This window comes from Lepidochelys kempii, chromosome 3 (assembly GCF_965140265.1).
Source record: "Lepidochelys kempii isolate rLepKem1 chromosome 3, rLepKem1.hap2, whole genome shotgun sequence".
NCBI classification, from domain to species: domain Eukaryota; kingdom Metazoa; phylum Chordata; order Testudines; family Cheloniidae; genus Lepidochelys; species Lepidochelys kempii.
In genome coordinates this window covers 58206880-58233286 of record NC_133258.1, presented here as the reverse complement: position 1 = coordinate 58233286, position 26407 = coordinate 58206880, and the positions used below count along the sequence as shown (strand labels likewise).

The 26407-nt window shown below is 44.8% G+C and overlaps 1 protein-coding gene across 2 annotated transcripts in view; it reads right to left on the bottom strand.

The window, feature by feature from the left end:
• The window catches only part of CD109 (CD109 molecule), a 132956-nt gene extending 107151 nt beyond the window's left edge, over nt 1-25805 (bottom strand). For both annotated transcript variants that reach the window (XM_073336464.1, XM_073336465.1), the window contains exons 1-2: nt 25518-25805; nt 15511-15671 (exon numbers count right to left, since the gene is read on the bottom strand). In XM_073336464.1, the coding sequence (XP_073192565.1) occupies nt 15511-15671; nt 25518-25618 (262 nt within the window). In that variant the 5' untranslated portion in view covers nt 25619-25805. The remainder of the gene's footprint in view (nt 1-15510; nt 15672-25517) is intronic.
• Nucleotides 25806-26407: the final 602 nt, after the last annotated feature.

The window sequence follows — 26407 nt, the reverse complement described above, 5'->3', positions numbered from 1 at the left end:
GTAAACTTTAAAAAATTAAGGGGATTAGTCAGAGAAGTGGACTGGACTGAGGAACTCAAGGATCTGAATGTGAAGGAGGCTTGGAATTACTTTAAGTCAAAGTTGTAGAAGCTATCTGAAGCCTGCATCTCAAACAAGAGGGGCAAAAATGTAGGGAAGAGTTGCAGTCCGAACTGGATGAGCAAGCCTCTCCAAGAGGTTATTAAGAGAAAGCAGAAAGCCTACAAGGAATGGAAGATAGGAAGGATCAGCAAAGGAAAGCTACCTCCTGGAAGTCAGAAAGTGTAGGGAAAAGGTAAGAATTTGCAAAAGTCAACCAAAGTTGGACCTTGCAAAGGAAATTAAAACCAACAGTAAAAGGTTTGATAGCCATATAAATAAAAAGAAAACAAGGAAAGAGGTGGGACCAGAAGAGAAGAATGAGGGGGGATTTGATAGCTGCTTTCAACTCCCTGAGAGGTGGTTCCAGAGAGGATGGTTCTAGACTATTCTCAGTGGTGGAAGAGGACAGGACAAGGAGTAATGGTCTCAAGTTGCAGTGGGGAAGGTTTAGGTTGGATATTAGGAAAAACGTTTTCACTAGGAGGGTGGTGAAACACTGGAATGTGTTGCCTAGGGAGGTGGTGGAATCTCCTTCCTTAGAAGTTTTTAAGGTCAGGCTTGACAAAGCCCTGGCTGGGATGATTTAATTGGGGATCGGTCCTGCTTTTGAGCAGGGGGTTGGACTAGATGACCTCCTGAGGTCCCTTCCAACCCTGAAATTCTATGATTCTATGATTCTATTCTATGACCACTAAGCACTGAGGATGGGGTGGAGATTAAAGATCATCAAGGAATGGCCCAACGCCTACATGAATACTTTGCCTCCATTTTTAATAAGTGTAACGAGGAGCTTGGGGGTACAGGCAGAGTGGCTAATGGAAATGAGGATATCGAAGTAGAAATTACCACATCCGAAGTGGAAGTCAAACTCAAATAGCTTAATGGGACAAAACTGGGGGAGGGGAGGGGCAGATAATCTCAATCCAAGAATATTAAAGGAACTAGCACATGAAATTGCAAGCCCAGTACCAAGGATTTTTAAGGAATTTGTAAACTCGGGAGTCGTACCCTATGATTTGAGAATTGCTAATATAGTACCTATTTTTTAAGAAAGGGAAAAGAACTGATCTGGGAAAGTACAGACCTGTTAGTTTGACCTCAACTATATAGAAGGTATTGGAACAAATTTTGAAAGAGAAAATAGTTAAGGATTTAGAAGTAAACAATAACTGGGATAAAATACAACATGGTTTTACAAAAGTTAGATCATGCCAGACCAACCTGATCTCTTTCTGTGAGAAGATAACTGATTTTGTTTAGACAAAGGAAATGCAGTAGATCTAATCTACCTGCATTTCAGTAAGGCATTCGATACAGATCCATATGGGAAATTATTAGTTAAAATGGAGAAGATGGGGAATAATCTGAGACTTGAAAGATGGATAAGGAACTTGTTAAGGAGGAGACTACAGTGAGTCACATTGAAAGGTAAACTATCAGGCTGGAGGGAGGTTACGAGTGGAGTTCCTCAGGGATTGGTCTTCGGACCAATCTTATTTAACATTTTTATTCATGACCTTGGCACAAAAACTGTGAGTGTGCTAATAAAATTTGTGGATGACACAAAGTTGGGAGGTATTGCCAGTATCATACAAGAAGATCTGGATGACCTTGAAAACTGGAGTAATAGAAATTAGATGCAATTTAATAGTGCAAAGTGCAAAGTCATGCACATAGGGACTAACAAGAAGAATTTTTGCTATAAAATGGGAACTTATCAGTTGTAAATGACAGAGGAGGAGAAAGATCTGGATAAATTGGTTGATCACAGGATGACTGTGAACTGCTAATGTGATACAGCTGTGAAAAAGGGCTAATGAGTCCTAGGATGCATGAGGCGAAATATTTCTAGTAGAAACAGTGAAGTGTTAGTAACATTATACAAGGCACTGGTGAGACCTCATCTGGAATACTGTGTGCAATTCTGGTCTCCCATGTTTAAGAAAGATTAATTCAAACTGGAACAAGTACAGAGAAGGGCTACAAGGATGATCAGAGAAATGGAATATCTCAAAGATCTTTGCTTGTTTAGCCTAACCAAAAGAAGGCTGAGGGGAGATATGATTGCTCTCTATAAATACATCAGACAGATAAATACCAGGGAGGGAAAACAGTTATTTAAACACCAGTGTGAACAGAAGAACAAATGGATATAAACCCATCAACAAGTTTAGGCTTGAAATTAGACAAAGGTTTCTGACCATCAGAGGAGTGAAGTTCTGGAACAGCTTTCCAAGGGGAGCAGTGCAGGCAAAAAACCTAACTGGCTTCAAGACTGAGCTTGATAAGTTTATGGAGGGGATGGTATGATGAGATGCCTACAATGACATATGGCCAATCTGTGACTGCTAGTAGCAAACATCCTCAGTGGCCACGGATGGGGCACTAGACGGAGAGGGAGCTGAATTACTACAGAGATTCTTTCCCTGGCTGCCTAGTGCCTCTTCCTCCAAACTCTTCCCTCCTACCACCTGTGCTCCTCCCTCCAAGTTTCATGCAGGTTGCTGCAGGATTGGCCCTCCCTATGCATTACCTTCCTCCATATCCACATCCCACTGAAATAATGAAACTGTCAATTTACAGAGGATGGCCTATTGGCACCGGAAACTGTAGTTTCTTGACATTTGGACGTAGACTGAAAGAGATAGGAATCACCACAGCTCTCATCGCTTTCAAACCGGGCTGCAAAACTCACTTCCTTGACTCACTTTTCCGTCAATGACTAGACAAACATGTGCAAACTTGAACTCAGGCCTTATCTCCAAGGATTTCAGGCACTGGTGACCAGCCATCAGTTTAGCTACACTAGTGTGAACCCCTAGCATAGACAGGGAAAGATGCTATTTGCTGTTCTTTGTACTGATGCAGTTATCACTCCTTGAAACTGGAATAAAATGCACGAGTACGAATTGCAGCTTAACCTGTTCATGATTTGCTCTGGTGCAGCTACACAGGTGGCTGGCACTGATGGCTGTGATGGGTACATTGCCAGTCTAGACAAGTCAACTCAACTCACTCCTTAAAAACACAAAGCATCCAAATATTTATTCAAGTTTCCTCTTAAAGGTGGTGAGACGAGTGGTGTTTTTTTGTATTGGTCTTGTTGAATTATTTGGAAGGCCCTCAGACACTACAGAGGTGATGCCATATAATAATCTACAGATGGGTTTAAAAAAATACTGGGAACCCCTTACACAGGTCAACAAAGACTAAGCAATTTCCTGCCCACAGGAAATAAGCACCTCTCACACAAAGGCATGACATATTCACAGCATATCTGTACCAAATGGGAAATGGGGGGAAGCAGTTAGGGATCACCCATCATATACCACATTTCCCCATGCAAATGCTTAATCTACATTGGAATGCATCATGGCTGAATCACTACCGTCTCCTGATAGGCACACTTTAACCCTCCCTAAATAGGTCACATGGATGCCTCCACAAGTAAGGAGCCAATGGCAGTAGGGCATGGAAGTCAGCCATGCTGCCAAATGCTGGGTGTGCTTCTAGGAGTCTCACAAAGGCATCAAGAACACCCATGTATGTTTGAAGTTCCCGAGGTTTCTGATGACTTGCTAGCTGTCTAGGCATTTCTATAGCACCTAACACTTCAGGATGTAAGTGGACAGATCTGTCTCCTGCCTGTTTTGCCCAACCACTAATCCTGTACCTCCAGGGGAAATATACGGTGCAATTAATCTCAAGAAGCCACAGATTTTTCCATTGCAATATTGAGATGTGCTGGCAAAATCCCTATGCATCTCCTGCGGGAGTGCAAATGCACTCTGCTTCCAAGCAGTGTGTTTCTCAATAGACAGTAAAAGCAACTGTACATTCAGCACATGGCTGCAGAACCAGCTGCACAGCCTGCATGTGCTGCCTAGGGGATCTCGTCATGAGTCAGATAAAAAGGGAAGGTTTAGGCAGAAAAGAAGTTGCGTTTCCACATTCATGACTAGAACAAATAAGGGTGTAGCAGAAGTAGCAGGGATTAGCAGTAACTACTCCAGTCTCATAGTGTGAACAGGTCAGAAACAAGCTGACTTCAGAATTCTGCTATTTTCTCTCTCATTCGACAGAGCCATGAAGGACATCACACAGGATAATGATGGGATCCATTCTCACCTCATCTGCATGGGCCAATGGCCAGTTTACTAGAATCAAACAGCTCAACTGCAGCAGCTCAGTCAAAATGCCCAAGTCTGTGAATATGCTGGGCCTGAAATATACAGCGTGGCTGATGTCAACCCAGCGTGGGAAATGTAGTAATTCCAGTGGGTATTGTGTGTTCGCCAAGGGTGGGTGTGGAGGTGGTGATGCTGCTTACAGAGCTACTGGAAAGCCCTAGAAATGAGTGCTGTATAACACCCGTTACCATACTAGGGGTTGTGCCACATCATCACCCCTTCTGCCATAGCCGACATCCTCTAGAGCAGTGCTTCTCAAAGCCGGTCCACCGCTTGTTCAGGGAAAGCCCCTGGTGGGTCGGACCGGTTTGTTTACCTGCCGCGTCCACAGGTTCGGCCCATCGCAGCTCCCACTGGCCACGGTTCACTGCTCCAGGCCAATGGGGGCTGCGGGAAGGGTGGCCAGCACGTCCCTTGGCCCTCACCGCTTCCCGCAGCCCCCGTTGGCCTGGAGCAGCGAACCGCAGCCAGTGGGATCCACGATCAGCCGAACCTGCGGAAGCGGCAGGTAAACAAACCGGCCCGGCCCGCCAGGGGCTGTCCCTGCACAAGCGGCGGAACAAGTTTGGGAACCACTGCTCTATAGCTATTCAGTTCCCTTTCCAATAGTCTGAGACAACATCCTAGTAACACTTGTAGGACTATATAACTGTTACCAAGGGTGTATGTTAGGCCAGGGAGTGAGGATAGGTTGCCAGCCTGGACAGAGTCATGTGTGATTGGATACTTCTCAGTCATATGCAGGTCTCTTCCCCTTGAAGCCCCAAACATCACCTTCTTAAGAATATACAGCTGCTGGCAGCCAATGGAAGTGAACAGACCTACACTAGTACCTCCTTGCAGGGAGAACTGTGGGAGGTTCAGCTCCCTTGGACTTCTGACTATTGGGACTCTACCAGACTTGCTGAGGACACAAGATGTCTGGACCATCAGAAGAGGTGAGATTTACCTTGGATTTATTTTGTTTAATGTTCACCTTTCTCCTTGAAGAGAAGTGGTCTGGCAGGGAGCAAACCAGGGAAGCAATGGTGCAGCACCTTGGGAGTGCATTAACTGTGTAATTATTGCAGCTGCTCAGTGCTGGAGTACACCAACCCCTTAGGTGCCAGTAGCATGCCAAGCGTACCATGACTTGAAGGCAAGCATTGTACATGCTTCAGCAGCTAGGCCTTGTAGGCAGCTAGCCCTGGTGGGTCCCAGTAACCACACAGACTTATGGCTAAGGGGAAGGTTATTTTACCAGGGCTGTCAAGAAATGTTGCAAATACCCTAGATACAGAGTTATAGTCCAAAGCGAGCAACAGTTGTTCTTATTTTAGCCCCTGGCCGATCCAGTCGAGGGTTAGGTCTCTTCAGGCCCGGTGCCTGGAGTGCCCTCTCCAATCTAGTCTCTGTTCAAACAGCGGCTTGCAGGTTTCCAGACTAGATTCTGATAGTGTCTCTCACTGGGGTCCTTCTGCACTGACTAAGGGAAGATTAAAAAACCTGGGTATGTTTAGTTTTGAGAAAAGAAGACTGAGAAGGGGACCTAATAACAGGTTTCAAAGATGTTAAAGGCTGTTAAAAGAGGACAATGATCAATTGTTCTCCATGCCCACAGAAGGCAGAATAATAACTAATGGGCTGTAGCAAGAGAGATTTAGATTAGATATTAGGAAAATTTTTCTAACTATAAAGGATAGTTAAGTTCTGGAATAGATTACCAAGGGAGGTTGTGGAATCCCCCTCATTGCAAGTTTTAAAAAGAGGTTAAATACCTGTCAGGGATGGTCTAGGTATATTTGGTCCTGCCTCAGCACTAGGGGCTGAACTAGATGATCCCTTGAGGTCCCTTCCTGCCCTGCTTTCCTGTGATTCTAAGCTACCTTCCCTTTATTCATGACTGCATTGTAGAAATTATTCTAATTGCACTGCACAGTTGGAGTATTGCACAGGAATGTTACCTCGTCTTTCTGCAAAAAACTCATCACAGTTCATTATCATTTAGCTTTAGGTTGTTCAACAACTGTACAATCCCGTAATACTTTTTTTCGTAAAGAGTTGGAACTACTTCTCACCTGTTCTATTTTTGTTTTAAACCACAGTCACTAAGAGAACTGAGGATGTATGAGTGTCACATCGCCCTACCCAGATGCCATTGCCTCACAATTTCATAGCAACCACATTTCAGATTTTCAAGTATATCCTCTGCAACCATCAATGAATCACTTGGCACAGCTGAAGAATATTAACTATACTGAAAAGAAACACTGTGATATGTTTATGTTAACACAAGGGATTCAGCATATCTAGTATTTTCATCCTTACTAAATTGTTCTTTCACAACTTACCATTCATCAGTATTTTCCACTGTTTCGTGTCAGAGCCATATTGTTAAGTATGCAAAACAACTTCTGGCAAGAACTATTTTTCCAGTATTGACATGGATGACATTGTACTTGTCTGAGCTTGCTAGTCATTCTCACAGCCTCTGTCATGTTTAGCAAATATTCATTTGGAAGATAATTTGTACAGCTCTCTAGTTCACAGTTAATTCTATTAACAGTTGTTTCTTTCACTACAGAGGGGATGTACAATCAATGCATATAAATTAATTTACTATTCCAAGAAATTTATAGTTAATGCATACAAATAATGAAAGCTATTTTCAACCAGATTATAAGAATCACCACACTGGATCAGACCATTGGTCCATCTAGCCTAGTATCCTGTCTTCCAACAGTTGACCGGTGCCACATGCTCCAAGAGGGAACAAACAGAACCAGTCAATCTATTCAGTGATCCATCCTTTATCATCATCGTATCCCAGCTTCTGGCAGTCAGAGATTTAGGGACACTCAGAGTATGGGGTTGCATCCCTGACCATCTTGGCTAATGTCCTCCAATGGACCTGTCCTCCATGAACTTATCTAATTAGTTTTTGAACCCAGCTACACTTTTGGCCTTCACAACATCCCCTGGCAACAAGTTTCATGGGTTGACTGTGTGTTGTGTGAAGTACTTCCTTTTGTTTGTTTTAAACCTATTGCTTATTAATTTCATTTGGTGACCCCCCTTGTTCTTGTGTCATGCGAAGAAGTAAATAACATTTACCTATTCACTTTCTCCACACCAGTCACCATTTTATACACCTCTATCATATCCCCCATTAGTCATCTCTTTTCTAAGTTGAACGGTCCCAGTCTTTTTAACCTCTCCCCATAGAGAAGCTGTTCCATACCCCCAAACCGTTTTTGTTGCCCTTCTCTGTACTTTTTCCAATTCTAATATGTCTTTTTTGAGATGGGGCAACCAGTCGTGCATGCAGTATTCAAGGAGCGGGTGTACCATGGATTTATACAGTGGCATTATGATATTTTCTGTCTTATTATCTATCCCTTTCCTAACGGTTCCTAACATTGTTAGCTTTTTTGCTGCCACTGCACACTGAGCCGATGTTTTCAGAGAATGACTATCCACAATGACTCCAAGATCTCTTTCTTGAACTGTAACATGTAATTTAGACCCCCAGTATTTTGTATGATCCTCTGCTGATAAAGCAACTCTCCTTCATTTTGGCTCAAACAAATAAAGCTTAACCTAAGTCATATTTTATGAATCAAAATGTTTTTTCAGTTTCCTTAAATTCTAACATATGTTATTATAAGTAAAAGTATTTTTAAAACTTAATTTTCTTTCTATACTTATGCTGTACATTGACTTTTTTCACATCATTCAGTATTGTACAGATAATGAAAACAGACTGTTTTGTTCAATATCTTCATAAATGATCTGGAGGATGGTGTGGATTGCACTCTCAGCAAATTTGCGGATGATACTAAACTGGGAGGAGTGGTAGATACGCTGGAGGGGAGGGATAGGATACAGAGGGACCTAGACAAATTGGAGGATTGGGCCAAAAGAAATCTGATGAGGTTCAATAAGGATAAGTGCAGGGTCCTGCACTTAGGACGGAAGAACCCAATGCACAGCTACAGACTAGGGACCGAATGGCTAGGCAGCAGTTCTGCGGAAAAGGACCTAGGGGTGACAGTGGATGAGAAGCTGGATATGAGTCAGCAGTGTGCCCTTGTTGCCAAGAAGGCCAATGGCATTTTGGGATGTATAAGTAGGGGCATAGCGAGCAGATCGAGGGACGTGATCGTTCCCCTCTATTCGACATTGGTGAGGCCTCATCTGGAGTACTGTGTCCAGTTTTGGGCCCCACACTTCAAGAAGGATGTGGATAAATTGGAGAGAGTCCAGCGAAGGGCAACAAAAATGATTAGGGGACTGGAACACATGAGTTATGAGGAGAGGCTGAGGGAGCTGGGATTGTTTAGCCTGCAGACGAGAAGAATGAGGGGGGATTTGATAGCTGCTTTCAACTACCTGAAAGGGAGTTCCAAAGAGGATGGCTCTAAACTGTTCTCAATGGTAGCAGATGACAGAACGAGGAGTAATGGTCTCAAGTTGCAGTGGGGGAGGTTTAGGTTGGATATTAGGAAAAACTTTTTCACTAAGAGGGTGGTGAAACACTGGAATGCGTTACCTAGGGAGGTGGTAGAATCTCCTTCCTTAGAGGTTTTTAAGGTCAGGCTTGACAAAGCTCTGGCTGGGATGATTTAACTGGGAATTGGTCCTGCTTCGAGCAGGGGGTTGGACTAGATGACCTTCTGGGGTCCCTTCCAACCCTGATATTCTATGATTCTATGTTGGTTTTCACTCTAGCTTAAAGTCAATTTCATAATCAAGCTCTGTTGTTTTAATTTAGATGGACTATAGGGGCCCAGGTGTTAGCATAAGCCAGCTATTGTCCAACACGAAAAATTGTTAAACAAGGTCCAGAATTTGATATACAGTGGCCTTGGGCTGCTTAGTACCATGGCAAACACACCATTAAGGTTTTTTTTTAATCTTTTATTAAAGATAAAGAAAAGAAGGGGAAAACCAGTTGGCTTGAAACAGTGAACTGCAGCCCCTGGGAGCTGCGGGGGGCCATGCCTGTGGATGGTCAACATAAACAAAATGTCAAGCGGCCCACCAGCAGATTACCCTGATGGGACTCATGTCAAAAGTTGCCAATCCCTGTTATAGGCAATTGTGACCTCTTATTAACTTACATGTATTTGTTACAGTTAAGCTCACAATTTGTAGGCCCAATTACCACAACCGTTCTCATGCACTAGAACCTATTGCAATGTGTAGATGGCAAACCCTGCAAAGAGAATGTTTTTGTTTCCAGTTGACTTTTTATTTTCTTTTTCTTCTTCTTTAATTAATGGAAGCATTTCTGTTGAGCTTACATTTTGAAAAATTTATTTGGGTCAGTAAAACTAATTAGGCACTGCTATTGTTAGCATTCCCCTAGGATTTTTTCTTCCAACTGCATTTGTAAGTAAGTTTGGCAGGACTCAATTTCAATAACGTTTTGCCTGGTAAAGAATCAAATAAATGTTAACTACGAGGAAGGATATTGTTCTGCACATAAGACTGGATTTAGAGTCACTTTGAAACCACCCCAAATTCTCTTTTAACTTAAGCGCTGGAACAATGCCAGTTGCTCATTGTCTATGCATGACACATCTCCTGTCTTGACTAGACTTTCCAGATCTGTTTTGATGATCTGATGGCATATGGCAAACTCACGCTCTCCTTGTAACATTCGGGTGGGCTGCCTGGCTCATTGGACAGCTTTTACAGTGAAATATTACATGCTCTCCATTTCTCCTTTGAAAACCAAAGCATGTTCCTTTAATACTGTAGCTAGACGGCTATACTTTCCTCCACCAAGTGAGCTTTTCGCCAATTCAGCTGGATCTTTTTGATCCATCACTGGCTTCTCATGTATGGGAATAAAGACCATAATCAGAGACATTGGAGCTCTCTATCTATGGAGTTTAACCTGCATGTTTATAGTCCCCATCATTGTCAGTGGCTCTCCCATGAATGTCAACAGAGCAATTCATGTAGATTGGAAGATACGCCTTTTCTGATATAAGCAATACTGACGCTTCTATATTCACCTCCATTCAACTTGAAGGTTCTTCTAATAGTGGTGTTACCCAGAACCTGTAGCAAGGCCCTAATGTCATGAGGATGTGCATGGTCATATCTTCTCCAGAGCTATTCTTTCTATATTCTTCTTAGTTTTACTGCAGAAAATACAAGCTCCTTCTCTTCCCATGTCCCAGGGGCATGTTTTTGTCCTGTTTACTCGTATACGTTTTTCCTCTAGACATGTGTTTCTACTTGCAGACATATTCAGTGTGTCCCTTTCTATCCCAGTACCAGGAAGGTAGGTCTCCAAACCAAAGCATCACTTCTAAATAATCTCACTTGCTGCATCAGTGTCTGATATTTTGCTTCTGGTACATGAAGCCAGGCTCAGGTGAGCAGCACTTTTGTATTGTCTCTCTGCATGGATCACAGACCAGCGTGTCATCAGTATATGTCTGTTTCATTTGTTACACTACTTAGTAAGCAAGGCAAAGATGTGAACCTAGTCATACTGCCACAGTATTTATCTCATGACTCATCTCAAAACTCCCTAAGGAATCAAAATTTTAATTATAACATATTTAAAACTACAAACCTGTCAACCGTTAGAGAATAGACAACTCTATTGTATTTCTTACATAAAGCAAGAGTTATGTTAAATAAGGAACAAATTCTCATGCCAACTGAGGCCCTGATTAAGCAAAGTACTTGGAATTATACTTATTAAGTTTATGCTTAAAGTTAAGCATATGCTTAAGTACCATGAGGCCCAAATCATTTGAGCACATGCTTAACTTTAAGCGTGTGCTTTGTTGAATAGGAAGTGATTACTCACACATTTAAAGTTAAGCACATGCTTAAGTACCTTACTGAACTGGGGCCTTCAGATTACATTGCACTGATGAATACATGGAGAACCACTCCCAGGTTGTGGGATACATATTATGGTCAATAGCTTCAGGTACCCCACCAAAATGTGTCCTGCCCATAAGTAACATATCAACAGCTGCCAGCCTATCACTGTAGGTAACAGCACCGTAGAAACAGTATATCTCAAAATGATGTCACCACATCAGCCAGTTGGCATGATCCAATGTGTCAACACCACTAACAGAAGCAACAATTTCAGGCCAGTATATTCAACCGTGACATAGTTTAACACAAGATTGTTTTGCTGTCCAGAGGGTAGTTGAAGAGTTTAATCTGATAGGCTATTTTATCTCTGAGTCACAGTAGTTCCATACTAATAGTTAAGGCCCTACCAAATTTACAGCCATGAAAAAAATGTCACAGACCGTGAAATACGATCACCCCCATGAAATCTGGCTATTGTGGGGGGGGGGGGGGGGTCTACTGTTGGCTGGGCTCCAGCGGCTAGTCCTGGCCAGGCTGGGCAGGGACAGGATTTCCTCCTCCCCCAGCTGCAGGAAGCTCTGCGGATGTGCTGTCTTCAGAGCTGGGCTCCCAGTCAGCAGTTGTGGAGCTTCCTACTACAGCTTCCAGCGTGCTGCCCTTACTTCTGTGCTGCCTTCAAAGCTGAGCTGAAGTGAGAGCAGCCACTGAGCTTCCTGCAGCCAGGGGAGGCTCCTGGGGGTTGGGGGGGGGGGTCTGACCCAGCCCCAGGAACAGCCCCTGCAGGGGAAGAGGAAGTCCTGTCCCAACGCAGCCCGGTTGGGACTAGCAGCTGGACCCCGGCGCACAGTAGGAGCCCCCAGCTTGAGCATCCCTAGCCCTGTTCCTCCCCAGCTCTGGGCCCAGTGCTCCGGGATTAAAAGGACCTTGGGCAGGCTGTGGGAGGGGACCACAGCAGCCCCCTGACTATGGGATCCTGGGCAGTTGCCCATCTGTAAGGCTGACCCCACCCCCACCTCAAAAGCGACAACCCCGCATACCCTGCAACCCTCACTTCTGAGCTGATGCCCCCACTAGCAGCAATGCAGAAGTAAGGGTGGCAGTCCCACAACCCCCACCCCATCTCCCCCTTTTGGTCAGAACCCCCACAGTTACAACACTGTGAAATTTCAGATGTAAACATCTAAAAGCATAAAATTGACTATTTTTAAAATCCTGTGACTTTGAAATTGACCAAAATGGACCATGAATTTGGTAGGGCCCTACTTATAGTCTTCGGTGCTACCAGGACAGAACTCCTCCAATTCCCAACAAGCCCTGCTCTGAGAGCAAGAGCCTGGTACAGCTTGCTTGCTTCTGGCCCTGCCACTTTCTCAACCCTTTATCTCCAGTGCCTGTTTTATTGCCTTTCCATGTATCAAACAGAAAATCAGGAAAAGTATAAAAACTGACAAGAAACAGAGGTATATAAGCTGGGGTTAAAATTAAATAGACAATTTTTAAGTGTTGTGTTAAATCTTTTCCCCACTCCTCTCTATGTGGTATTGTTATAGATTCCTAGATTCCAAGGCCAGAAGGGTTCATTGTGATCACCTAAGCTGATTTCCTGTTTACAAAAGCCATATAACTTCCCCAAAATAATTCCTGTTTGAATTAGATCATGTCTTAAAAATATATATATGAGTTGAGTTAAATATATCTAAGTTGAGTTGCTATGAGTTGGGTTCAAACTTCGTTGAAACTGATGGGTGTGAATGCACCCTTCATCTAAGATATCTGCAAGAGACATTAAGGCGCCTCACCTAAAACAAGGCAGAATGGAGTCTGTCCAAAAATTAGCATCATAAGCCTGGAGGGTTCCACTGGATATTTTTTTACCAGAGATATTTTGTGGGTGGGTGTGTGAGAATGGTGTGGCCTTGGGAGAAGCCCTGTGTTCAGGGAAACAGGACTTTGTACATTCTCTGTAAATACACAAAATTGCATCAAACAGATACCTATCATCAATTTCTCCTCCTAACCGGAACAACCTGCTAGACCCTGAACTATGGCTAGCTGCTCAGGTCAAAAAGGGTAACAATATGCTGTCTGCTTAGAGCCTGAGTCTGAGCACTCACAGCCCCCACTGACGTTAGCACATTGCACAATCAGGTCCACACATTGCAAGTTCTTCGGGGCAGGAACTGGTCTGATCATATGTTGGTAAATTACCTGGTGCCCTCTTAGGCATTAAACAAATGTAAACAATAACAGCCCATACCAGGCAAGCCAGACTTGCTGTCAAGTGAAACAGAGACAGAGGAAGATAGGCTGGGAAATTAAAAGAGAAAGGAAGGGAAGAAGAGAGCAGCTTTTACAATAAATGTGCATTCTATTTTCCTTCCAGGAACAAAACAACAGAGTATCTGAAGGGGCACTGTGAGCCCAAGAATATTCAGCCTCAGACAAGATGAGGAGGGGAAACGAGCTGCTGTAACAAGTTTAAAAGCAATCTAGAAAGTGCTGAACTGTCTTAAACACTTTCTGTGTGTATCATCTGTTATTTCAACACTTGCCTGTATTTATTAAAACAGAATGATTTACTGTGTTAATATAACTATACAGTGTTATACAAACATCTGTATCATAAGTGTCCAACAAATCTTTTCTAAAAGCCATGTTAGCTTCACGTCCAACAATTTATAGCTGGATGAGGTCTCTGTTGAAGGTAGACAAATTCATACTTTCACTTGTGACCTCATAAATCATTACTGCACACTTATACGTTCCCTGAACTGATTTTTCCAGAGAAGAGAGGGGAGAAAATAGTCAGCCTCCTATTACCCAAACTGAAATATCCCACTGCCCATCATTATACTGTGTAGTTCTGTGTGATGATGTCATATGACAAAGTTTTACTCAGCATGGGTTCATATCTATATTATATTGTAGTGTGTGGGAAAGTTTTGAAATAAGAGGAGAATCAGTCACTATAATGAGGAAAATCAGGGCGATAGTTTTAAGCAAAATGATCTTGGGGAACGGTTTGGATGATTCGGGGACTTCATAGTGGAATGGGTCCTTCTATGTTTGTGGCAGCTATTCTCAGTCACCCTCTCATGGAATGAGTTTGGGGTGTTCAGCCTATTTTCTAGTGAATATGTGCTCTGTTCTACATCTCCAAGGTCCTGATCCAAAGTCCACTGAAATCAATGGGAGCCCTTCCACTGACTTCAATTAACTTTGGGATCTGGGCCCAAAGGTGGGCAATTTAACAATAACAACGCTCTTTTGGAGCAGATCCAAGGTATGAAGCACCTCAGTGCTCCAGCTATTCCTAGCAGCCAGACTTGCCAGCATTGGCTATAGCCACCTGAGCATACATTACAGCAGCTCTCAAACTACTCTAAACTTACAACATAAACAGGAGCAGTCATCAGCCAGCGCCAGAATTCAGGAGTCATAAAGGTGGCCTTCAACCCTTTAGCCATACAGCTCAGACTCTGGGCCATAGCCTCAAAACAAAGAGAGACTTTCTCACTCAACTCTTCTGAGTGATAGCCACCTCATTATGTGATCAGGGCAGCCTCCTCCCCACACTGGCCCCACACTTTTTCTCAGTCTGCCTAATATATATAAAGCAATGGGGCTTGGTTGCTTTATGAGAGGCTTTGACACTTCATATGCTCCTGCCTGGTCTCTGAATCCTTCCAATAAATATAGGAAAGAGAGTGGGTTTCTGTACTGGACTCATGAGGTCCTAGTGTCCAGAGTCCTTTAAAGATCCACACAGGTACCATATAAAATGACACTCCCCTACTACACATATTATTTTCAAAGTGCTTATAATGAGTTAATGGGTGCACACACACACAAATCATTAACTATTCAGCAAACGGTTCCACCTTTAACTATATTTAGATGGAAATAGGATTTTTCTTCTTTTATTGACCATACTTGGTAAAACAAGTCCAATAAAATTCATGTTTTAATGTATTTTTAACAGCCCTGATATTTCGGGGAGGAGGGGAAGAATAATCTTCATGTAAATCTCTCTAGGCCAGTGATTCTCAACTGGGGGTATGTGTATCTCTGTGGTTATGCAGAGGTCTTCCAGGGGGTACACCAACTCATCGAGATATTTCCCTAGTGTTACAACAGGCTACATAAAAAGCACTAGCAAAGTTAGTACAAACTAAAATTTCATACAGACAAAATGAGAAAGTAAGCAATTTTTCAGTAATATTTCAGTAATACACTTTTGTATTTTTATGTCTGATTTTGTAAGCAAGTAGTTTTTAAGTGAGGTGAAACTTGGGGCATGCAAGAAAAAATCATCTTCCTGAAAGGGGTACAGTAGTCTGGAAAGGTTGAGACCCACTGCTCTAGGCTGTTCCTGCCAACTCACCTTTTTCAAAGGTAACTTCTCCATGTAGCACAGTATCATTCCCTCTGAGTACTTCACCTCTCACTGTGACTTGTGGAAGGCTGTCTGTCAACAGAGCTACCCCGATTGTCACATTTGCACCAGGCCTAATGTTCCGGGGACCTGTCACCAGAAATGTGGGTCTGGAAAACATAAAAGGGGAAGAGGAGTAAATCAAATCCACTCATCACAGTCTGGTATTTAATAATCTTGTTTTACAAAAGGCAATAACTATGTTGGTGACAAATTCTATATTTCTGCTGTTACACACACACCCTATTGTTCTTATATACAATGCTAGAAGTTTAAATAATCAGATGGGTGAACTAGAGTGCCTTGTATTAAATGAGGATATTGATATAACAGGCATCACAGAAACTCGGTGGAATGAGGATAGACAACGAGGCACAGTAATACCAGGATACAAAATATATTGGAAGGACAGAACAGGTCGTGCAGGTGGGGGAGTGGCACTATATGTGGAAAAAAAACATAGAATCAAATGAACTAAAAATCTTAAATGAACGAAACTGTACCATTGAATCTCTATAGTAATAGTAATTCCATGCTGGAATAATAAGATAGTAATTCCATGCTGGAATAATAAGAATATAGCAGTAGGGATGTATTACCAACCACCTGATCAGGATGGTGATAGTGACTGTGAAATGCTCAGTGAGATTAGAGAGGCTATTAAAATAAAAAACTCAATAATAATGAGGGATTTCAACTATCCCCATATTGACTGGGTACAAATCACCTCAGGACAGGATGCAGAGATAAAGTTTCTTGACAACTTAAATGACTGCTTCTTGGAGCAGCTAGTCCTGGAACCCCAAGAGGAGAGGAAATTCTTGATTTAGTCCTAAGTGGAGCACTGAATCAGGTCCAAGAGGTGAATATAGCTGGACCCCTTGGTAATAGTGACCATAATATAATTAAATTTAAATTCCCTGTGGCGGGGAAAACACCACAGCAGCCCAACACTGTAGCAGTTAATTTCAGAAAGGAGAACTACACAAAAATGAGGAGGTTTGTTAAACAGAAATTAAAAGGTACAGCACCAAAAGTAAAATCCCTCCAAGCTGCGTGGAAACTTTTTAAATAGATTTTATTTAAATACATTTAATAGAGGCTCAACTTAAATGTATACCCCAAACTGAAAAACATAGTAAGAGAACCAAAAAAGAGCCACCATGGTGAAACAACAAAGTAAAAGAAGCAATGAGAGGCAAAAAGATATCCTTTAAAAAGTGGAAGTTAAATCCTAATGCGGAAAATAGAAAGGAGCATAAACTCTGGAAAATGAAGTGTAAAAATATAATTAGGAAGGCCAAAAAAGAATTTGAAGAACAGCTAGCCAAAGACTCGAAAAGTAATAGCAAAAATTTTTAAATACATCAGAAGCAGGAAGCCTGCTAAACAACCAGTGGGGCTACTGGACAATCGAGATACTAAGCCCTGGTATACACTAGGACTTTAGGTCGAATTTAGCAGCGTTAAATCGATGTAAACCTGCACCCGTCCACAAGATGAAGCCCTTTATTTCGACTTAAAGGGCTCTTAAAAATCGATTTCCTTACTCCACCCCTGACAAGTGGATTAGCGCTTAAATCGGCCTTGCCGGCTCGAATTTGGGGTACTGTGGACACAATTCGACAGTATTGCCCTCCGGGAGCTATCCCAGAGTGCTCCATTGTGACCGCTCTGGACAGCACTCTCAACTCAGATGCACTGGCCAGGTAGACAGGAAAAGAACCGCGAACTTTTGAATCTCATTTCCTGTTTGGCCAGCGTGGCAAGCTGCAGGTGACCATGCAGAGGTCATCAGCAGAGGTGACCATGATGGAGTCCCAGAATCGCAAAAGAGCTCCAGCATGGACTGAACGGGAGGTACGGGATCTGATCGCTGTATGGGGAGAGGAATCCGTGCTATCAGAACTCCGTTCTAGTTTTCGAAATGCCAAAACATTTGTCAAAATCTCCCAGGGCATGAAGGACAGAGGCCATAATAGGGACCTGAAGCAGTGCCGCGTGAAACTTAAGGAGCTGAGGCAAGCCTACCAGAAAACCAGAGAGGCAAACAGCCCCTCCGGGTCAGAGCCCCAAACATGCCGCTTCTATGATGAGCTGCACGCCATTTTAGGGGGTTCAGCCACCACTACCCTAGCCGTGTTGTTTGACTCCTTCAATGGAGATGGAGGCAATACGGAAGCAGGTTTTGGGGGCGAAGAAGATGATGATGATGAGGTTGTAGATAGCTCACAGCAAGCAAGCGGAGAAACCGGTTTTCCCGACAGCCAGGAACTGTTTCTCACCCTGGACCTGGAGCCAGTACCCCCCGAACCCACCCAAGGCTGCCTCCTGGACCCAGCAGGTGGAGAAGGGACCTCCGGTGAGCATACCTTTTAAAATACTATACATAGTTTAAAACCAAGCATGTGAAAGGATTACTTTGGCATTCGTGGCTCTCCTGGATGTACTCCCAAAGCCTTTGCAAAAGGTTTCTGGGGAGGGCAGCCTTATTGCGTCCTCCATGGTAGGCCATTTTACCACTCCAGACCAGTAACACGTACTTGGGAATCATTGTAGAACAAAGCATTGCAGTGTATGTTTGCTGGCGTTCAAACAACATCCGTTCTTTATCTCTCTGTGTTATCCTCAGGAGAGTGAGATATCATTCATGGTCACCTGGTTGAAATAGGGTGCTTTTCTTCAGGGGACACTCAGAGGAGCCCGTTCGTGCTGGGCTGTTTACCTGTGGCTGAACATAAATGTTCCCCGCTGTTAGCCACGGAGAGGAGGGAGGGTTGAGGGGATAGCCACGCGGTAGAGGGAGGCAAAATGCGACCTTGTAATGAAAGCACATGTGCTAGTATGTAATGTTAACAGCAAGGTTTACCCTGAAAGAGTGTAGCCACTGTTTTATAAAATGTGTCTTTTTAAATACCGCTGTCCCTTTTTTTTTCTCCACCAGCTGCATGTGTTTCAATGATCACAGGATCTTCTCCTTCCCAGAGGCTAGTGAAGATTAGAAAGAAAAAAAAACGCACTCGTGATGAAATGTTCTCTGAGCTCATGCTGTCCTCCCACACTGACAGAGCACAGACGAATGCGTGGAGGCAAATAATGTCAGAGTGCAGGAAAGCACAAAATGACCGGGAGGAGAGGCGGTGGGCTGAAGAGAGTAAGTGGCGGGCTGAAGAGAGGGCTGAAGCTCAAATGTGGCGGCAGCAGCGTGATGAGAGGAGGCAGGATTCAATGCTGAGGCTGCTGGAGGACCAAACCAGTATGCTCTAGTGTATGGTTGAGCTGCAGCAAAGGCAGCTGGAGCACAGACTGCCACTACAGCCCCTGTGTAACCAACCGCCCTCCTCCCCAAGTTCCATAGCCTCCACACCCAGACGCCCAAGAACGCAGTGGGAGGGCCACCGGCCAACCAGCCACTCCGCCACAGAGGATTGCCCAAAAAAAAAGAAGGCTGGCATTCAATAAATTTTAAAGTTGTAAACTTTTAAAGTGCTGTGTGGCATTTTCCTTCCCTCCTCCACCACCCCTCCTGGGCTACCTTGGTAGTCATCCCCCTATTTATGTGATGAATGAATAAAGAATGGATGAATGTGAAGCAACAATGACTTTATTGCTTCTGCAAGCAATGATTAAAGGGAAGAGGGGAGGGTGGTTAGCTTGCAGGGAAGTAGAGTGAACCAAGGGGCGGGGGGTTTCATCAAGGAGAAACAAACAGAACTTTCACACCGTAGCCTGGCCAGTCATGAAACTGGTTTTCAAAGCTTCTCTGATGTGTACTGCGCCCTCCTGTGCTCTTCTAACCCCCCTGGTGTCTGGCTGCGCGTAACCAGCAGCCAGGCGATTTGCCTCAACCTCCCACCCCGCCATAAACGTCTCCCCCTTACTCTCACAGATATTGTGGAGCACACAGCAAGCAGTAATAAGTAATAAGAGTGGGGTGGGAGGAGGTATTGTTTCATGGTCTCTGTGTATATAATGTCTTCTGCCGTTTCCACAATATGCATCCGATGAAATGAGCTGTAGCTCACGAAAGCTCATGCTCAAATAAATTGGTTAGTCTCTAAGGTGCCACAATTACTCCTTTTCTTTTTGCGAATACAGACTAACACGGCTGTTACTCTGAAACCAGTAATAACAGTGGGAATATTAGTTTCGCTGAGGTCTGAGCAAGTCAGTAAACTGCGCCAGCGCGCCTTTAAACATCCAAATGCACATTCCACCACCATTCTGCACTTGCTCAGCCTGTAGCTGAACAGCTCCTGACTACTGTCCAGGCTGCCTGTGTACGGCTTCATGAGCCATGGCATTAAGGGGTAGGCTGGGTCCCCAAGGATACATATAGGCATTTCAATGTCCCCAACAGTTATTTTCTGGTCTGGGAATAAAGTCCCTTCCTGCAGCTTTTGAAACAGATCAGAGTTCCTGAAGATGCGAGTGTCATGTACCTTTCCCGGCCATCCCACGTTGATGTTGGTGAAACGTCCCTTGTGATCCACCAGAGCTTGCAGCACTACTGAAAAGTACCCCTTGTGGTTTATGTACTCGCCGGCTTGGTGCTCCGGTGCCAAGATAGGGATATGGGTTCCGTCTATGGCCCCACCACAGTTAGGGAATCCCATTGCAGCAAAGCCATCCACTATGACCTGTACATTTCCCAGGGTCACTACCTTGATATCAGCAGATCTTTGATTGCATTGGCTACTTGAATCACAGCAGCCCCAACAGTAGATTTGCCCACTCCAAATTGATTCCCAACTGACCGGTAGCTGTCTGGCGTTGCAATCTTCCACACGGCTATCACCACTCGCTTCTCAACTGTGAGGGCTGCTCTCATCTTGGTATTCATGCGCTTCAGGGCAGGGGAAAGCAAGTCACAAAGTTCCATGAAAGTGCCCTTATGCATGCGAAAGTTTCGCAGCCACTGAGAATCGTCCCAGACCTGCAACACTATGCGGTCCCACCAGTCTGTGCTTGTTTCCCGAGCCCAGAATCGGCGTTCCACAGCATGAACCTGCCCCATTAGCACCATGATGCATGCATTAGCAGGGCCCATGCTTTCAGAGAAATCTATGTCCATGTCCTCATCACTCACGTTACCGCGCTGACGTCGCCTCCTCGCCCGGTATCGCTCTGCCAGATTCTGGTGCTGCATATACTGCTGGATAATGCGTGTGGTGTTTAATGTGCTCCTAATTGCCAAAGTGAGCTGAGCAGCCTCCATGCTTGCCTTGGTATGGCGTCCGCACAGAAAAAAGGCGCGGAACGAATGTCTGCCGTTGCTCTGACGGAGGGAGGGGCGACTGACGACATGGCTTACAGGGTTGGCTTCAGGGAGCTAAAATCAACAAAGGGGGTGGCTTTACATCAAGGAGTATTTCAGGCAGGACTTCACGGAGGGTTCCAATAAGAAATGGTGCACCTAAGTTATTGTTCTTATTGGAACAAGGAGGTTAGTCTGGCCTCTGATTGATACGTGGCTAGATTTACCTCGCTGCACCTTCTCTGTGAGTGACTGCAGTGTGACCTAGAGGAATGAGTCCCCTAGACAGGGGTGTGGGGGAGGCAAATGAGTACAAAACAAATCTGGTCTATTTCTTGTTTTGATCCACTCCATCTATCTTTTACATCTTTGGCTGGCAGCAGACGGTGCAGAAGGACTGCATGCCATCCACATCTCATGGCTGCCTGGCAGAAGATGATGCAATAGGACTGCTAGCAATCCGTATTACCTGCCTGCTCACCATAACACGGTTCAATAGGACTGACTGCAGGACTAAAGAGAATGACCTGGTCAAGTCACTCCAAACTTAATCCCTGCGCCCATGTCTGTCCAGGCGCTCCCGGCCGACGTAGCCAGGAGCACCTCGGACATGACGATGATGGCTACCAGTCATATTGCACCGTCTTCTGCCAGAAGGCAATGGGTTGCTGCTACTGTGTAGCAATGCAGTACCGTGTCTGCCAGCATCCAGGAGACATACGGTGACGGTTACCTGAGCGGGCTCCATGCTTGCTGTGGTATGGCGTCTGCACAGGTAACTCAGGAAAAAAGGCGCGAAAAGATTGTCTGCCCTTGCTTTCACGGAGGGAGGGAGGAAACGGGGGCCTGACGATATGTACCCAGAACCACCCGCGACAATGTTTTAGCCCCATCAGGCATTGGGATCTCAACCCAGAATTCCAATGGGCAGCGGAGACTGCAGGAACTGTGGGATAGCTACCCACAATGCAACACTCTGGAAGTCGACGCTAGCCTCGCTACTGTGGAAGCACTCCGCCAAGTTAATGCACTTAATGCACTTAGAGCATTTTCTGTGGGGACACACACACTCGAATATATAAAACCGATTTCTAAAAAACCGACTTCTATGAATTCGACCTGATTTTGTAGTGTAGACATACCCTAATGGAGCAATCAAGGACAATACGGCCATTGCAGAGAAACTAAATGAATTCTTTGCATCGGTCTTCACGGTTGAGGATGTGAAGGAGACTCCCAAACCTGAGCCATTCTTTTTAGGTGACAAATCTGAGGAACTGTCCCAGATTGAGGTGTCATTAGAGGAGGTTTGGGAACAAATTGATAAACTAAACAGTAATAAGTCACCGGGACCAGATGGTATTCACCCAAGAATTCTGAAGGAACGCAAATGTGAAATTGCAGGACTACTAACTGTCGTCTGTAACCTATCATTTAAATCAGCTTCTGTACCAAATGACTGGAGGATAACTAATGTGACGCCAATTTTTAAAAAGGGCTCCAGAGGTGACCCCGGCAACTACAGGGTGTTAAACCTGACTTCAGTACCGGGCAAACCGGTTGAAACTATAGTAAAGAACAAAACTGTCAGACACATAGATGAACATAATTTGTTGGGGAATAGTCAACATAGTTTTTGTAAAGGGAAATCATGCCTCACCAATTTACTAGAATTCTTTGGGAAGTGGGGGTGGTCAAGAAGCACGTGGACAAGGGGAATCCAGTGGATATAGTGAATTTAGATTTTCAGAAAGCCTTTGATAAGGTCCCTCACCAAAGGCTCTTGAACAAAGTAAGCAGTCATGGAATAAGAGGGAAGGTTCTCTCATGGATTGATAATTGGTTAAAAATAGGAAACAAAGGGTAGGAATAAATGGTCAGTTTTCAGAATGGAAAGAGGTAACTAGTGGTGTCCCCAGGGTCTGTACTGGGCCCAGTCCTATCTAACATATTCACAAATGATCTGGAAAAGGGGGTAAATAGTGAGGTGGCAAAATCTGCAGATGATACAAAATTATTCAAGATAGTTAAGTCCCCGGCAGACTGCAAAGACCTACAAAAGGATCTCTCAAAACTGAGTGACAGAGCAACAAAATAGCAGATGAAATTCAATGTTGATAAATGTAAAGTAATGCACATTGGAAAACATAATCCCAACTACACATATAAAATGATGGGGTCTAAATTAGCTGTTACCACTCAAGAAAGAGATCTTGGAGTCATTGTGGATAGTTCTCTGAAAACATCCACTCAATGTGCAGCGGCAGTCAAAAAAGCAAACAGAATGTTGGAAATCATTAAGAAAGGGATAATAATAAGCTAGAAAATATCATATTGCCTCTATATAAGTCCATGGTACACCCACATCTTGAATACTGCATGCAGATGTGGTCGCCCCATCTCAAAAAAGATACATTGGAATTGGAAAAGGTTTAGAAAAGGGCAACAAAAATTATTAGGGGTATGGAACGGCTGCCGTATGAGGAACGATTAATAAAACTGGGACTTTTCAGCTTGGAAAAGAGATGACTAAAGGGGAATATGATAGATGTCTATAAAATCACGACTGGTGTGGAGAAAGTAAATAAGGAACTGCTATTTACTCTTTCTCATAACACACAAACTAGGAGTCACCAAATGAAATTAATAGGCGGCAGGTTTAAAACAAACAAAGGAAGTATTTTTTCACACAACGCACAGTCAACCTGTGGAACTCCTTGCCAGAGGATGTTGTGAAGGCCAAGACTATAATAGGGTTCAAAAAAGATCTAGATAAATTAATGGAGGCTATTAGCCAGGATAGGGAAGGGATGGTGTCCCTAGCCTCTTTTGCCAGAAGCTGGGATTGAGTGACCGGGGATGGATCACTTGATGATTACATGTTCTGTTCATTTCCTCTGGGGCACTTGGCATTGATACTGGGCTAGACAGACCTTTGGTCTGACCCATTATGGCTATTCTTATGTTCACCCTACTGCATGTTGAGTCAGAGGCTTATACAAACAATGTAGGCCAAAAGCCTAATGGGTAGAAATTGCCTCAAGTAAATTGTACTCCATTTTGCTAGCCTTGAATTAGTAAGAAGAAATAGTTCTGAGTTTATTCTTTGCTGGGTGTGTGTGTGTGTGTTACTAATTAACTGAAAAAAGACAACTGGGCTGGATGGTCAAGAGAGGAGTGGAGGAGTCAAGAGGCAACAACTTTATTAGATGGCAGATTGATGACCCTAAAGCAAAGGCATACACCCCAAGGACAAGATAAGGAGTTGAGCCAGAGGGACGAGATAAGAAACAGCTGCAGATACTCCTGGTAACAACTCAAAATAATGCTGATTAAGAACAACCTTGAATACCTCATGATTGACAGCTCTGGTGTGACACAGCAAGGTCCATAGGTTTGTATGGGAACTTATTATGATAAAAGAAGAGTGTGTTGCCATGGGACTTTGGGTTTGTTCTGCATCAACAATGGAGCTTTGAATGCATTTAACAGAGACCCAGCTCCCCTCCCTTGTGTGCAGTTTCAGCTGGGCACTGGAACTGACTAAGCAACACTAAGGACTGGTAACTTTTAGATCCACCTGCAGAACCTTGGGGAGTGGGGGGGTGAATGGAAGCATATGCTGATATTAATGCTTAAATTGTACTCTCAGTAAATGCAGCGTATTGCCTTATCCCCTTTTAAAAGATTGTGTGTGCTGCTTATAAGCATAACAGCATTACTGTACAAGCCCAATCATTTCACCTCCCTCTAACAGAGGGAAATTACACTGAAGATACTTTATTGATAGGGTAGTGTCAGTGCCAATGTCCAGTTTAACTCATTCGTTCTTTGCTACCTACCAAAATGGGAATCAAGTCCGGAAGCAAACTTACAAATTAATTTCTGGTAACACAGAAGTTACTCTTTGCAGGCAAACCTCAATGCCAGTGCAGAGACCCACTAATGTCAATGGAACCTTAGGCGGGCACAGGGGGTCCACCCGCACAAAGGAACCTGCAGGATCGGGGCCCGTTGTGCCTCATCTTCCTCCACCGACTTCAGTGGGAGGAGGCTAAGGCCCCAAGCTTAAAAAAATGCAACTTAAATCCCAAAGAAGCACCTAAAAGCTGTGGTTTGTCTGTGAAACTCCTAGAAAATAAACAAGAAAGAAAACAGGGGAAGCCGCACACCCATCTCAATGCTGCAGGCTCAGGTAATTTTGTGTCACAACAGATTTAGCATGGGAGAGGGGAAATCACAGTGAAACACAAGAGGAGATCCAAAAAACGCATTCCCTATCTGGGAGGTTATTGAACATAAAGCACCCTTCCCTCGCACAGAAAAGCAAAGGGATTTCTCTGGTTCCTCCTACCCATGACTCACTGCCTACCGGGGCGGGGGACGACACATTAATGTTACACGCAGTGCATGTGAAATGCACCGTACAGCAGTCGGAGTGGGCAAGCAGCTGGCTATAAAGTTTGCTCCATTTATTTGCAGGGCTGTGATCACCCTGGGAGGGAACGTCTCAGCGGGCCCCAGCTGAGGCCAAGGACTGGCCATCGCTTTCTGCGGTCCCGATCCTGCTCCACTGGAAACGGGAGGATCCGGCCGCCGCAGCACCGCGTTCAGGCCTGAGTGGGGCACCGCACGCACGGCGCCTTGCCTCCAGCCAGCCCCCCTCTTCCCGCCCCCCGCGGCTCGCCCTCGTCCATACCCCGCCGCAGCGGCAGCCGACGCTGCCAGGAGACACGAGACGAGATGAAGGAAGGAGAGCGGAGCGGAGCCGCTCGGTGCAGCCCGGCCTGGGAACAGCATCCTGCTCCGGGAGTGTGCAAAGCGGCTCGCGGGATGCTGCTGGCCTCCTCCCCTGGCTCCCGTCCCGCCGGAGCTGGCCGCAGGGCGGGGCGTGCCCGCTCGGGGAGTGAAAGAAGCTCCTTATTGCCGCCCCACCCCTCCCTCTCGCTTTACCCGGGGCTCTTCCCAACCTTCCTCCCTGCTGCGAGGGCTGCGGGCTCCAAAATAGACCGGCCCGCTCCCCCCGCCCTGACACGGCCTCTGGCCCTTCCCTGCCAGCAGGGGCGGCTGCAGAGCGCGGGGAAGGGATGTGGCGGCGTTTGAAGCCTGCCGGCCAAAGTGCGCTAGTCTCCATGAAGTGAGCTGTAGCTCAGGAAAGCTTATGCTCAAATAAATTGGTGAATCTCTAAGGTGCCACAAGTCCTCCTTTTCTTTTTGCGGATACAGACTAACACGGCTGCTACTCTGAAACACCACCAGGATGCCCCTGATAGCCAGCCCCACCTCTCCACCTGTCTAAGCCCTGCCAGCCGCCCCCAGTTAAAGAGGAGTTCAAGCTTGAAAGAAACTGGGCTGAGTGGAAAACATGCAATCATTGTCCTAGACTGTGAGTCAGACTTTCAGAGAGACGGCAACCAAATAGGCATCTCGCAGGGGCGTTTCCTAAAGGCGTGTGTCAGCTATAGATGAGATCTCTCTCTCTCTCCAGACAGGGCTATTCTAAGGGGCTGTGTTCTGATCTAGTTCCCACCTCTTGCCCTTTCTGAAACAAAAACAATATTGACGCTATTCTCGTACACTCCAGCGTGA